The sequence below is a fragment of the Vanessa atalanta genome, chromosome 29 (assembly GCF_905147765.1).
Source record: "Vanessa atalanta chromosome 29, ilVanAtal1.2, whole genome shotgun sequence".
NCBI classification, from domain to species: domain Eukaryota; kingdom Metazoa; phylum Arthropoda; class Insecta; order Lepidoptera; family Nymphalidae; genus Vanessa; species Vanessa atalanta.
The window spans coordinates 4,629,642-4,643,658 of record NC_061899.1 but is presented as its reverse complement, the minus strand read 5'-3'; the positions used below and the strand labels follow the sequence as shown (position 1 = coordinate 4,643,658).

Below are 14,017 nucleotides of genomic sequence, written 5' to 3'. Positions count from 1 at the left end.
AGACATTATTGACTGAAATAAACCGTATTGGCATATTGCCTGGATAGGCTGTGTTTTTGTTTCTTTGTTAATTGCACTTTTCTGATATGTACCTCTTAACGCTTAAACCGTTTGAAAATTGGTATCGAGATGGTTTAAGTCCCAAGAAAGGACCTAAGATAGTTCTTGAGTGAATCACCCCTAAGAAAGTACGCCGCGCCACGGGGGCCCCGTATAATTTTTAGATACGAACAAAAAAAGATTTTTAAATTGGGGCCATTAACACCTGTATACAATAGAAAAGGAACAGAGACAAAAAGAAAGACAGGAAAAGGTCGCATGTAGGGGTAATACTTTAATACTTTACTACGCTTTACTTCCGTGACGATTTCTGCTAGTTCATTGTAAGCCGCGTTAAAGAACTTCGACCCGATAATATCGGTGATTAAAATTGTCTATTGTTCCAGCTATGCGTACTCGTTAGCCGTCGTGATCGCAGCGATGGCGCTGCAGAAAGACACGAGCCCCCTCACGTTCTTCGACACGCCGCCCATGCTGCTGGTCTTCGTGTCCTTGGGGAGATGGCTGGAACACATCGCTAAGGTTCAACGATAAATATGACTTTGAATCTTAAATTCACAATTCGAATTTATTATTTTTAACTTTGCCGTTTCATAAATTCAAATCTTTTGTAAAAAACACATTGATAAAGAAGGCATATTACTCGATACAAGAGTATATTGATGATAAAAAAGCGTGGAGTTAATGCTTGTTGACTTCCAGGCACGAGACATAACATACATATATAATTGTATTTAACTAACATGACTGTATTTTTAAATGTTGAAAAATAGTAACTACTGAGTTTCTTTCTGGTTCTTCTCGGTAGAATCTACATTCCGAGCTTGTGGTAGCTTTACTTTAAATAGTTTGTTAAATGACGATTCAAAAGTGCTTGTAAAAGCCTACTTGAATAAAGTATATTTTGATTTGATTTGATTGGAACTAGTGGTCGCCCATTGGTCGAAATTCGACCTGAATTCATTGCTAAAAACATAAGTTGCGATTCGAAACCTACGTAGGAAAAATGAGGCTTAACAGGACGATACCTTGTCACTGCTAAAATAAAAAAGTACTTACATTTACCAACTCATATCGGTAAATCTTAGGTTTTACTGGAAAATCTTAAGAATTACCTTAGTTCGAGCTATCACAGTAACATATATATTTATTATACGTAATAATATTATAAAGAAGAACTTCTGTTTAAAAAAATAAGATGGCATTATGCAAAGCGTTCTATTTCTCCTACACCAGGGCAAAACATCCGAGGCGCTATCGAAACTCCTGTCCTTGAAACCGACTGAGGCTGTCCTCGTGACCCTGGACGAGGAAGGACGTGAGGTCAGCGAGAAGAACATACCCGTCGACTTAGTGGAGCAAGGAGACGTTCTTAAGGTTAGTGGAATTTTATTAAAAGATTAAACGCTATGTTTATTTGCGGCCGTTAGTTCGTTTAGAAGCGCGCGTACAGCGTGACCTTGTATCTTGATCTTTTAAGGGTGAGTGTAAGCCAGTGTAATCATAGACACAAATTGCAATTTTAGAATATTCAATTTGATATATGACTCTCACAGAATCTAGATTATATATGTTTTGTCTAGAAATAATTAAATACACAGTAACATAATTAACATTTCTCGTGATCAAAGATTGATGGAAGAAAGATACAGGATATCCTCTCGTCTGAAATCGAATTCAAACCAGTAATGAAGGTAAATAATGTTGATGTTATTCCCAGGTAGTGCCCGGCGCGAAGATACCCGTTGACGGTAAAGTTATATCCGGGCAGAGCACGTGTGACGAGTCCCTAATTACCGGGGAGTCGATGCCGGTGACGAAGTCCAAAGGTACAATTTTTTTTTTAATCAAACAAAAATATATTAATGTGCGTTATTTGTTGTCTTTTTCATATTTGACAATTTGTAAAATAAAAATGATTTAATATTATTATTTGTACAGACAGCAAAAACATCCTAATTAGTTTTATTTTGTGTTTAAATTCCCTACTAAATTTTGTTATGAGATTGATTATCTTGTTTTGTCGTCGTTGACTAAACTTGCGGTCTGCAAGTCGAGACCTTGTAAGACATCGGTTGCAAATGTAAGCTCCCAACTGTCACGCGCAGGCTCGCTGGTGATCGGCGGCAGCATCAACCAGCACGGCGCGCTGCTGCTGCGCGCCACGCACACGGGCGACGCCAGCACGCTGGCGCAGATCGTGCGCCTCGTGGAGGACGCGCAGAGCAGCAAGGCGCCCGTGCAGCGCCTCGCCGACACCATCGCCGGGTACGCGCCACCCCCCCCCCCAGCGACCACTTTACGCACACTGATTTAATGTGTTGTAGCGCCATCTAGCATCAAACGGTGTCGAAATCTACATATTAATCTCACAGATGTACCAAAATCCATCTTCATGTGATTCATATTTCAGATACTTCGTTCCAATGGTGGTGTTCCTCTCGTTACTGACGCTCATCTGTTGGATCATAAGCGGAGCCATCAACATCGATAGGATTAAAGATATAACGCCGGTGAGTAGGCAAAGTCGCCTTAATAATTGTGCCCGTGAAATTAGTCTAGTCTCCCGCTTCTTCCCTTGAAGTTGAAATTTCCAAAAATCCTTTCGGACTAAATGTCTACGTTGAGAAAGGAGTTATTATCCTCAAACAAAGTCAATTGAATCTATGATTTCGGAGATCTTGTGATGAGATGAGTAGTGGTATTTCCACCCACAATAGAACAACTTGGCTTTGTGCAAACCTGTCTGAATTGGTACCACTTACGTATCAGATATCCTACCGCCAAACAGCAATACTCGGTATTGTTGTATTCCGTTTTGGGTGAGGGAGCCAGTGTAACTTAAATTCCAAGTTCCACCCGAACCACCTGGATGTCCCAAAATCCTCAACAGCGCGATTTCTAAGGCATTTTCTGCGTCTTAAAACTCTTTGAAACCAGCTCTCTCTGGCGGTTTTTCCGAACCGATATCATTTGGGATCTTAAAAAAAGAGCCTACACCTTGCTAGTCCTCTGGTGTTGCAGATGTCCATGGGCGGTGTAATCACTTTCCATCAGTTGGACCGCCTGCTCGTTTGCCACCTATACCAAAAAAAAAACTACAGGCTCAGGGTGCATAACACCTTAGTTTCCAAAGGCGATACATCTCCAATGCGCTAAATAACTTTGGGAAAAGGGAAAATTTATTTTTCTTACAGTGCCAATGTCTAAGAGTGACCACTTCAAATTGCCCTTTTATAAGTCCGCCTACCTATTTCATATTCTATTCTAGGTACAAAACTTTTCCTCTTAAGTATTTTTGTATATTGTTTCTTTTTTACTTTAACGTAAAGTCAATTATCGAATTACTAAAGATGCGCTTGCCTTACACAGGAGATGTACCGCGATTCAGGGTTCACGGAGTGGGAGCTGATCGTGCAGACGGCGTTCCACTTCGCGCTGTCGGTGCTGGCCATCGCGTGTCCGTGCGCGCTGGGGCTGGCCACGCCCACCGCCATCATGGTGGCCACGGGCGTGGGCGCGCGACTTGGCCTGCTCATCAAGGGGGCGGAGCCCTTGGAGAACGCGCACAAGGTCGGTGAACACGCAGACTATATAATAATATGTATATGACTATATAATAATAAAAAAATATTCAATATAGAAGCATTACACTTACTTATTGACTGTGAAATTAAACACTGCCATCATATTGTGTCAAAAGAAACACACCAGTCTTAAGATTCGGCTAAAAAACTCAGCTGTATTTTTTTTACCAAAGCGATAAGTTTGGTTGGTTTGGTTTTTGGATAAGTGGTACGATTTTGTATCAAAATAAACTCGTTGTAGACGGTAAACACAATTGTCCGTTATACAGTCCCCTTACTCTCCAATATGACTGTGTCCACGTGACTTCAACAAGAAATGACGTCACCGCGTTTACCCGTTACTACTACAATCATGTCAACGACTTTTAATTAAAATTATTGGCTTACCACGACATATTTAATGATTTTTATTTCCAATTAAACAGATCAAAACAGTCATCTTCGACAAGACTGGGACAATCACACGAGGCAGCACAACCGTTGCAAGAGTTTCACTATTAACCGGCGAGCCCTCGATGTTACCGGAAGTACTCGCTTGCATACTCTCCGCGGAATTAAACTCGGAACATCCCGTTGCATCCGGTAAGAGATTTATTATTATTTATATTTTTATCCTATAATAGAATGTGTGTGCTTAATTGCAATCGTCACGTGCACCTATAATTCAATTCTTAGTCCTTCGAGCCGGATAATGTAATCTAACAATGTCGTATTTGAATATTGCCTCAAGTGTAAGTAATATCAAAATGTATAACATTCTAGCGATAGTAAAATGGTGTTCTGGCGTGGTTGGTGACGCCCGTGCCACTTGCAGCGGGTTCGCAGCGGCGCCGGGTTGCGGGTTGCGCGCTAAGATCACCCTCAGGAATGATTTTCAACAATCGCCTCAGTTGAAAGCAGCTTTGGCAAATGCGAGGTGAGTTTTGTTGTTTTAATTTATATATGTATTATGAAACTGTATAGCTTAGTCCAATGGAAGTAGGAATAAAGATAAAAAAAATCTTAGATTTGCGTATTTCATGCGATTTGCTAATAACTCAGTTATTTTGGGCACTATTAAGAGTTTATGATTAACATATCTTTATTTATAATACAACACAATTACGCTTAACTACTTATTTACACTTTAATTTTACTTCCAAAATTCCGATAAGTTTCGTCGACGTTCAAAACGCCATTTTTTCACAAATCCATAGTGAATATTATAGATTAATCAGACTCTCGACCAATGATATCGCGTCAATTTTCTGCCAAATGTTGTTTATTTGGCTTTTCTCCTCTTATGGATATAATAGAGTATAGAAATAAATCTTATTTATGAATTGTTTTTTGGTTTTTAACAATTATTTAGAACCGTGTTTTTCATTTAAATTCACAAATTAATTGAGATATTTTCTTAAACTTGGTCAGGGAAGGCTCAACGATCCAGCTGCACGGTGTTCCAGTGGAGATCGTGGGCGGGGAGGGGGACGCAGCCCTCAGCTCCGCGCAGGCCGCCACCAGGTTGCATGCGCTCATACCTTCTACTGGAGACGTGAGTACAGGCCTCGCCTACAGTGGACTGACTTTGAGCCATCTTGATTGAGCTATGACTTTTCTAATAAGCTTGGGTTCAACCACCAACATCAATAACATCAGTTATCCAGACCGACTTGGATCTGAACTACGCAGGACATATTATAGATTTTTATCTGTTATAGGATATTATGAATTACTCTTTATATGGTAACACATCTTGGAATGCATGCATGCTCTGACTTAAAATTCGTCAATGCTGGTGTTCCACAAGGCTGCGTTCTATCACCCACTCTGTTTCTTCTGCATATCAATGACTTGTTGCAAATCAGTAACATTCATTGCTATGCAGACGACAGCACCGTAGACACCTCATACACCGGCCGTGCTAATATTTCTCGGGAAAACGTCGAAGAAAACCGGAACAAACTTGTATCTGAAATCGAGTCTTCGTTAAACAAAGTCTCGAACTGGGGTCGGCTAAACCTAGTTCACTTCAACCCCAAAAAGACGCAAGTTTGCGCGTTAACTGCTAAAAAAACACCATTTGTCGTATCTCCACGATTCGAGAACATTCCGTTAGCCGCTACAGCTAGTATCGGAATACTTGGCGTTGATGTTTCGAGTCTCGTTCAGTTCCGCGGTCAATTGGAAGGCAAAGCCAAATTGGCATCAAAAAAGCTTGGTGTGCTCAGCAAGGCAAGACAGTATTTCACGTCGGCCCATCGTCTAAGACTATACAAGGCGCAAATTCGGCCTCACATGGAATACTGCTCTCACCTCTGGGCGGGTGCTCCCCAGTACCAGCTCCTTCCATTTGACCGTATCCAACGTAGAGCGGCTCGAATTATCGACGATCAAGCCCTTTCCGATCTGCTTGATCCTTTGGCTTTGCGTAGAGATGTTGGATCGCTCTGCATCTTCTACAGAATTTATCACGGGGAATGTTCCGAGGAATTGTTCGAACTAATCCCGGCTGCTGAATTTCACCTTCGGACATCTCGTCAAAATTCCAAATATCACCCGCACCACCTAGATGTCCGAAAATCCACAACAGCGCGATTTTTAAGACATTTTCTGCCTCGCACAACCACTCTGTGGAACCAGCTTTCGCCGGCGGTTTTTCCGAACCGATACGACTTGGGAACCTTCAAGAAAAGAGCGTACTCTTTCCTGAAAGGCCGGCAACGCACCTGCAAGCCCCCCGGTGTTGCAGATGTCCATGGGCGGTGGTAGTCACTTTCCATCAGGTGAGCCTCCTGCTCGTTTGCCACCTTATGACATAAAAAAAAAAAAAAAATAAATAAAAAAAAAAAAAAATGTAACCGTGACCTCCAGGCCGTTTAAAATAAAATTTTGAAAATTGCATTGTAAATATTACGGTTGAAAAAAATGTTCCGCTGAGTTACTTTCGCCAGTTCCTCTCAGGTTTGAGGTGTTGCTTTTCGAATCGGTGGAAGTTTTTTTTTGTTAATGCTTCTACGTTTGATAAAGATTTTTGACTTTGAATTTTGGTACTTAGTCTTTCCAAAGCTCTACCACCAATGATGTTACCCGTCTGCCTTCTTATAAAAATCTGCCACCATTGATGGTACTTTAAAAATTGAATAGAATTCGAAAACAGTCTGCAACAAGATTGCAGTTTTTCTTGAATGATTTGGTTACATTTCTAGAATACCACATAAAGGTGTGGTCAACGGCTATTGGTCTAATAAATTGTCCGTTCGCAGGTGGTGGAACAAATAGTATTAATAGGTAACCGCGAATGGATGGCGCGGAACGGAGTGTCCGTGCCTCGGAGAGTTCAGGAGACGTTGCAGAGGGACGAGGAACTCGGACGGACGGCTGTGTTGGCAGCTATTAATGGTATAACTCATACGTACATACATAAAAATAAAACTTTAATCAGTGGATAAGCAAAACTACTCAGTTTCCCGCTGGTCCCCCCCCCCCCAGGTTACATTTGAATCGATGATTGCTTTACATTTAGTTCACCACAGTAACATGGCAATTCAAAACAGCTTTTATGAGTTTACTTTAAGATTATTACTTTAACATTTTGATTTGATTTGAGTTACGAGCAGGACTTGTTCCTGGTTTACCCTCAGGACCTAGATAAATTATGAAGATTTTCACTGCGAAAGGTACTTGAATTTGTAATCACGTGATTTATCATGATTATTATTTCAGACCAACTAGTTTGCACGATCGGAGTAGCGGACGAGGTTAAGCCGGAAGCCCATCTCGCGGTCTACTGCCTCAAGAAGATGGGTCTGGAAGTGTGTCTCCTCACCGGTGACAACAGGAAAACGGCTGTGGCGATTGCTAGACAGGTACCTAGTTACCGGTTAGGTAATTTCCATCTATACTTATATTATAAAGACTAGTTGCTCGTCCCGACTTCGCTCGCCTATGTTCCTTTTGTCATATATGAATTTTCCGAAATTTCAACCGTTTACACAGCGCACTCTAGCCCGTTCTTTGTAATATGTTAATAGCCGTTCCTTGTCGTTGTAGCGTGATGGTATATAGCCAAAAATAGCCTCGATAATGGGCTATCTACACTGAAGATTTTTTTCAAATCGGATCAACAGTTCCCAAGATTAGCGCGATTATCCAAAAAAAAGGAACTTCGGATTTATAATTTTAGTACAGATGTAAAATTTGTTTGTTTGTATGTAGGGGCTAATCTCCGGAACTTATGTTCCAATTATTATTATTTATAACAAAGTTTTCGGTGGTAAAAGCTGCATTATTCCTGAGTTTTCCATTATACCTCCAAACAGCAGTACTTAGTATTTTTGTCGTTCTGTTTGAAGAGCGAGTGAGCCAGTGTAACTACAGGCTCAATGGACGTAACATCTTAGTTCCCAAGGTTGGTGGCGCATACGTGATGTAAATAATGGTTAATATTTCTAACAACGCCATTGTCTATGGGCAGTGGTGATCAGGTGGCCCATTTGTTCGTACGCCAACCAATGCCATAAAAAAACGAATGTTATCGTTTTTGAATCTTGAATATCGTCGTTGAATGCAATGACGTACCAGAACGATATATATAGAATAAAATAATAATAATAAAATGCACCCGAGCGGAACTGGGTCAGGTTAAAAATAATCGCTGTAAATGATGATTACAAATCTTGACATTGGCGTCAGCCGATCTCATTTACTGCTCCAATTGATATCCTATAAAAGTGAGTATTCCTTAAGAGAAGTAATTTTTTATGTACCATCTGTGATATTACACTGGTTAACTCACTCTTTAAGGATTTGTTCTTAGAATAAATATAACAATCCCATCAAAAACATAAATGTAAAAATGAGAGCCAAGTTAAATATTATGATATATACCTTGGTTGTTGTCTTCAACGACAAAAGAAGTGAGATCTAAATTTGTGCCAAGTTAAATAGTCCTTTCTGAAATTTATTTATAACTACATAAAATATCATTTCTTCTTATAACTTGGGGTAATATATTGTTGCCTAAGGTCTGACTTGGCTAGTTCTTATATGTTTATAAACACAAATTGTAGTTTGTGTTTAGAATAACAAATTATAACTCAGAACATCTAAGAAGAATGGAGGACAGCTCAGTATTGCTTAGTTAGTATTAACGTACATTAAGAGCTGCGATGGTCCAGTCACTAGAAAACATGAATCTTAACCAGATATTGCGAGTTCATATCCAGACAAGTACCATTGAATATTTGCGTGCTTAATTTGTGTTTATTATTCATTTGTAACAGGCTTAGAACTTACGAAGGCTATAATATAATTTGTATATGAGAACTAGCCAAGTCAGACCTTAGGCAACAATATATTACCCCAAGTTATAAGAAGAAATGATATTTTATGTAGTTATAAATAAATTTCAGAAAGGACTATTTAACTTGGCACAAATTTAGATCTCACTTCTTTTGTCGTTGAAGACAACAACCAAGGTATATATCATAATATTTAACTTGGCTCTCATTTTTACATTTATGTTTTTGATGGGATATCACTACTTTTTGTATATAAATTATTAGTAGGTACTTATTAATAACAAAATTAATACCAAATGGTTTTTGTTAAGCTATTCTATTTTCTTATGTTTACGGGGTATAATTGTCTTTTTTTTTGATACGTTCTTATTTTTCTTGTAGGTACCTCCGAAATGTTCGAGTGAATTGCCCATTCAGTGACCGGATATTTTTTACGCGTTTTCTGTTTATACTTAATTTGCCCAAGTAGGGGTGGTATAATGTGCGCAGACGGTTGTACTCTACAATAGAGCCCTCTTGTATCTTGATTTGACTTGGACCTAAATTGATAAGATGTACTCCATCTAAGTTTTTAACTCTAGAAAGGCCAACGTAAGCCTGCTCTTTACTTAATATAGAGGAGCCTATGTCGAAAAGAGCACCGTCAAGGCGAAGGCCTTGTGATTTGTGTATAGTAGTAGAATATGCTAAGCAAATAGAGAATTGTTTCCTTTGAACATATATGTACATTACTTAATATCTGTAACTTGGTTTGGCTTCTAGTTCGCAAATTAAATTATGTTTAAATTGAATTGTTATTTTACGTGCGCTATTGCTGTTGGAGACGTCCTCAATGTACTTTCTCTATTTTTCCATTGGACCCATTCACCAGTCCTTTGCTGATATCAGCATGCTCACTCGATACTGTTCTTCCAAGCAATAAGGATCCCCGTTTGTAGCGCTAGAGTACAAACTTAAATCATTCCTGTTATGATATACATACTCTACTACAGTCTCACGAAATCTATTTTATTGTTGTATACTAGTATACTCAAACAAAAAATATGCAGTCGAATAGACTAGGCAGCTTCCATCGGAAGGCATTGAAATAATTCTTATGAGCGCGGTTGCCACTCGCTCAAACACGCGTTAAGGTTTAATCGCAACGCTTCTATCCCGCTGCTTCGGCGTCACGTCGCGCGCCGTGTACCGAAATGCCTATTATTATTATTTTTTAAAGTATATATATAGATTTTGCACCATTGATGTGCGCTAAATGCTAGTTAATAACGTAATAAATACCAAAGTCGGCTATACTAATAAGTAATAAAACGGAAATATTTGGATTTAAAAAACTTAAGGGCGGTATTCAACTTGTTATATATTCACGTGAAGACCTTAAAATCCACATTTAGAACGGCTGTCATAAGTTTTGATTGCTGGTTCTTACATCATTTTTTTTATTACAGTTATTACAGGAACTAAGTATATAAGTGTTCCTATAGACCCAATAAAATGAAAAATTATAATAAAATGATAAAAAATTACCAGTTTCAGATTTTTTCCTTTATATTGGCCTAATTATCTACCTGCATGCCAAATTTCAACTTTCTAGGTCACCTGGAAGTAGGTTATAGTTTTGATCTATAGGTCAGTCAGTGATAAAAATGACGATTTTTAGACGTTAATATCTAAATAACCATTTGAGATGCGTCTATGAAATTTAGAACACATATGTATCTCGCGAGTCTCAATATATGAGCCAAATTTGACACATTTATGTCAAATAGTTTTTGAGTTATGAGGAGGTCAAAAGTGGCTCCAAATGGTTCGTGTAATATTACACACGGTGCTGCACGCCAGTTCTGTTACTAGAACTTGGCTGACACGCTACCGCGTGTCTAGATACCCAAGTTCAGCTATCGAAAATTTACTAATCTTAATTCTAACGTGGAATATAATAGGCTGTTAAATTTTTGTAATTTGCTACCCAAATGTTACTTGGAAACGATTTTGTTGTGCTGATTATTTTAAAACATGTGATCTTTTATAGGTTGGAATAAATAAAGTGTATGCGGAGGTGCTTCCCTCACACAAGGTGGCCAAGATACAGAAACTTCAAGAGGAGGGACAGAAAGTTGCCATGGTAAGAATATAATTAGTTGGTAATATTTTAATAAGTCAATGTATACCAGTAAACGTAACGCTGGGTAAGTACCTCATCATCGTGTCTTCTATCGCCAAACAACAATACTAAGTATCGTTGTGTTCCTGTTTAAATGTTGAGTGAGCCAGCGTAACTACAGGCACAAGGGACATAACATCTTAGCTCACAAAGTTGGTGGCGCTTTGGTGTATCTTACATACACCTGCATCTGTAAAATACACCAATGAAAACACATTAAAAAAATGAGAATATTTGATTTCAGTCAGAGTTTAATTATATTTCATGCACGTAAGCCAACGCTTCTCTTATTGCCGTGTATATAATGTAGTATATATGTACGTGATGCCCACAGGTGGGCGACGGCGTGAACGACTCCCCGGCGCTGGCGCAGGCGGACGTGGGCGTGGCCATCGCCAGCGGGACCGACGTCGCAGTCGAGGCCGCCGACATCGTGCTCATGCGGGTAACTCACACCAGCACACAACACACACTGTCACTACGTCTGTGTATTGCGTACGTGCGTGCACGTGCAGACACGGACGGACAATATTCAGTCCAAAAGATCACTAGTGCTTCATTCGAATGGAGCATTCTTGTGTCGTTATAGAGCTTATTTGGTAGAGCGTTGAGGTGTATATCGTATCATCTAAATTTTACTTTTTATGATCGAATTACACTAGCATTCCTGAGGTGGCCGTTAGGCAGGTTGTCAACCTTCTCAATTATCTGTGCAGTGTTTTAAAACACTGAATTAATCTTAAACATATGTTACTAATTTCCTGTCTATAGATATGTTATTTAATAGGATAAAGATACAAAGAAAAAATGGTTTTTATTTGGGCCATAATGCATACTGACAGTAATTTAACAAAGTTTCATCATTATTGGCTTAGGAACGCATAGAGAACAAACTTACAAACATGTTTATTTACATAGATAAGTAAGGGACTGCTGACCCGTATTCCATTCCAGAACGACCTGCTGGACGTGGTGGCGTGCCTGGAGCTGTCCCGGACGACGGTGCGCCGGATCCGGCTGAACTTCCTGTTCGCGTCCGTGTACAACCTGCTCGGCATACCGCTCGCGAGCGGGGCCTTCGCTGCCTACGGCCTGCAGTTACAGGTTGCTTAACATTATACAATTAAATTGTATGCTATCAGACCATCTTAGTAGGTACCACCCGCTTGTGGCATCATCCATTACCAAAAGGCTATACTTAGTAATTAGTGTTGTGTTTTGAAGGATGAATTAGTGTAGCTACAGGTACAAGGAACAAAATCTTAGTAACCAAGGTTGGTGGGGTATTGGTGATATAAGGAATGGCTAGTATTACTTGCAGCGCCAATGTCTAAGGGTGGTGACCACTATCAGGTGGCCCATATTCATATAATTTTGTCTTCAATTTGAAACGATTCAAAGTTGATCATTTAAAAGGGCTTAGATTATTTTCATATATCATCGCACTACAAAAGAACTGAACCAAATGAGTCAACTTTATTATCTTGGTGTGCGTGACAGCTACGCTTGATACTTGAAAACTTTACTAGTGTGCGTGTACTTACTGATTGTTATATTCGACGCGTTCTCAGCTTAAAAAAAATCAAAATATACTTTATTCAAGTAGGCTTTTACATGCACTTTTGAATCGTCATTTAACAAACTATTTATAGTAAAGCTACCACCGGTTCAATCAATCAATATAATCTTGTATCGAATAATATGCCCTCTTTACCGATTTATTTTTTACAATTGACTTGAATCTATGAAACGGGAAAGTTAAAAATGTCTGCGGAGTTTTATTATAGAAGCGGATACCTTGTCCCAAGAATGATTTATTGAATTTGCAGCGCTGACAGTTTACCTTTATATAAATGATAATAATAATTAAAGGTTCAAACCTATGAGAATAAATAATCTTTTGATTTCCCTTCAAGACAATATTTAATACCACTTTTGTTATCATAACTTTCAGCCCTGGATGGCGTCAGCTGCTATGGCGATGAGTTCCGTATCAGTGGTCTGCTCAAGTTTATTACTTAAGACGTAAGTACTTATAACCATTAAAAGCGCTTGGTCGTTGATGGCCGTTTTATTCTGATCGATGGGGGGGAAGGGGTTTTTCAGGCAATGGGATGATTCGAACATAAGATAGAGTGCTTGCTCGTGTGTTATATGCATTTGTAGCAAACTCTCATCTCTCAGTTGAAAGAAAATTAGAAATTTCTGGTGGTCTTGAAGCTTGGAGTTTGTATGCATTGTGCATGTCGCCTTTCGGTTTGAAGGTGAGAAGAACCCAAGAGTACTAAGTATTTCTGCTTGGCGGAAGAATATAATACACAATGATGAGTAGGTGGCTCCTACCCAGGCAGGCTTGGACATTATGTTCAATCAAGTTAATAGATGAACTACTATGAACATAATATGCCTATGATTTGAGCCTAATATTTTTATAAATATTAAGCTCAAATCATAGGCTTATTTGACGACCTCCGTGGTCGAGTTGTGTGTACACCGGTTTTCATGGGTACGCCACTGCGAGGTCCCGGGTTCGATTCCCGGCCGAGTCAATGTAGTTAGTTTTCTATGTTGTCTTGGGTCTGGGTGTATGTGGTACCGTCGTTACTTCTGATTTTCCATAACACAAGTGCTTTAGCTACTTACATTGGGATCAGAGTAATGTATGTGATGTTGTCTAATATTAAAAAAAAAATTAAATATTAAATATTAAAATATCTCTACTCCAGTTTCAGAAAAGCATCAGCTGAACAGCTGAGAACGACAGAATATCTCCAATCTATACATATAGAAGAATTGGACTCGGTGTCCGTTCATCGAGGTTTGGACGAGAAGGTGGACCCCATAGACAGGACGTCGCCATTAGCCAAGTACGTAAATAAAGTCCTGGTCCGTTTAAATATATAACAATATTATTGTTTAAATAT

At 39.2% G+C, this 14,017-nt stretch overlaps 1 protein-coding gene across 3 annotated transcripts in view; it reads left to right on the top strand.

Moving 5' to 3' along the window:
* Positions 1 to 14,017, top strand: part of LOC125074933 (copper-transporting ATPase 1) — a 74,823-nt gene that overhangs the window by 57,081 nt on the left and 3,725 nt on the right. For all 3 annotated transcript variants that reach the window (XM_047686415.1, XM_047686416.1, XM_047686417.1), the window contains 16 exons: positions 447 to 582; positions 1,297 to 1,437; positions 1,781 to 1,889; positions 2,169 to 2,328; positions 2,474 to 2,573; positions 3,433 to 3,633; positions 4,073 to 4,229; positions 4,410 to 4,563; positions 5,058 to 5,181; positions 6,893 to 7,028; positions 7,353 to 7,495; positions 10,962 to 11,054; positions 11,428 to 11,538; positions 12,048 to 12,197; positions 13,048 to 13,118; positions 13,820 to 13,960. In XM_047686415.1, the coding sequence (XP_047542371.1) occupies positions 447 to 582; positions 1,297 to 1,437; positions 1,781 to 1,889; positions 2,169 to 2,328; positions 2,474 to 2,573; positions 3,433 to 3,633; positions 4,073 to 4,229; positions 4,410 to 4,563; positions 5,058 to 5,181; positions 6,893 to 7,028; positions 7,353 to 7,495; positions 10,962 to 11,054; positions 11,428 to 11,538; positions 12,048 to 12,197; positions 13,048 to 13,118; positions 13,820 to 13,960 (2,127 nt within the window). The remainder of the gene's footprint in view (positions 1 to 446; positions 583 to 1,296; positions 1,438 to 1,780; positions 1,890 to 2,168; positions 2,329 to 2,473; positions 2,574 to 3,432; positions 3,634 to 4,072; positions 4,230 to 4,409; positions 4,564 to 5,057; positions 5,182 to 6,892; positions 7,029 to 7,352; positions 7,496 to 10,961; positions 11,055 to 11,427; positions 11,539 to 12,047; positions 12,198 to 13,047; positions 13,119 to 13,819; positions 13,961 to 14,017) is intronic.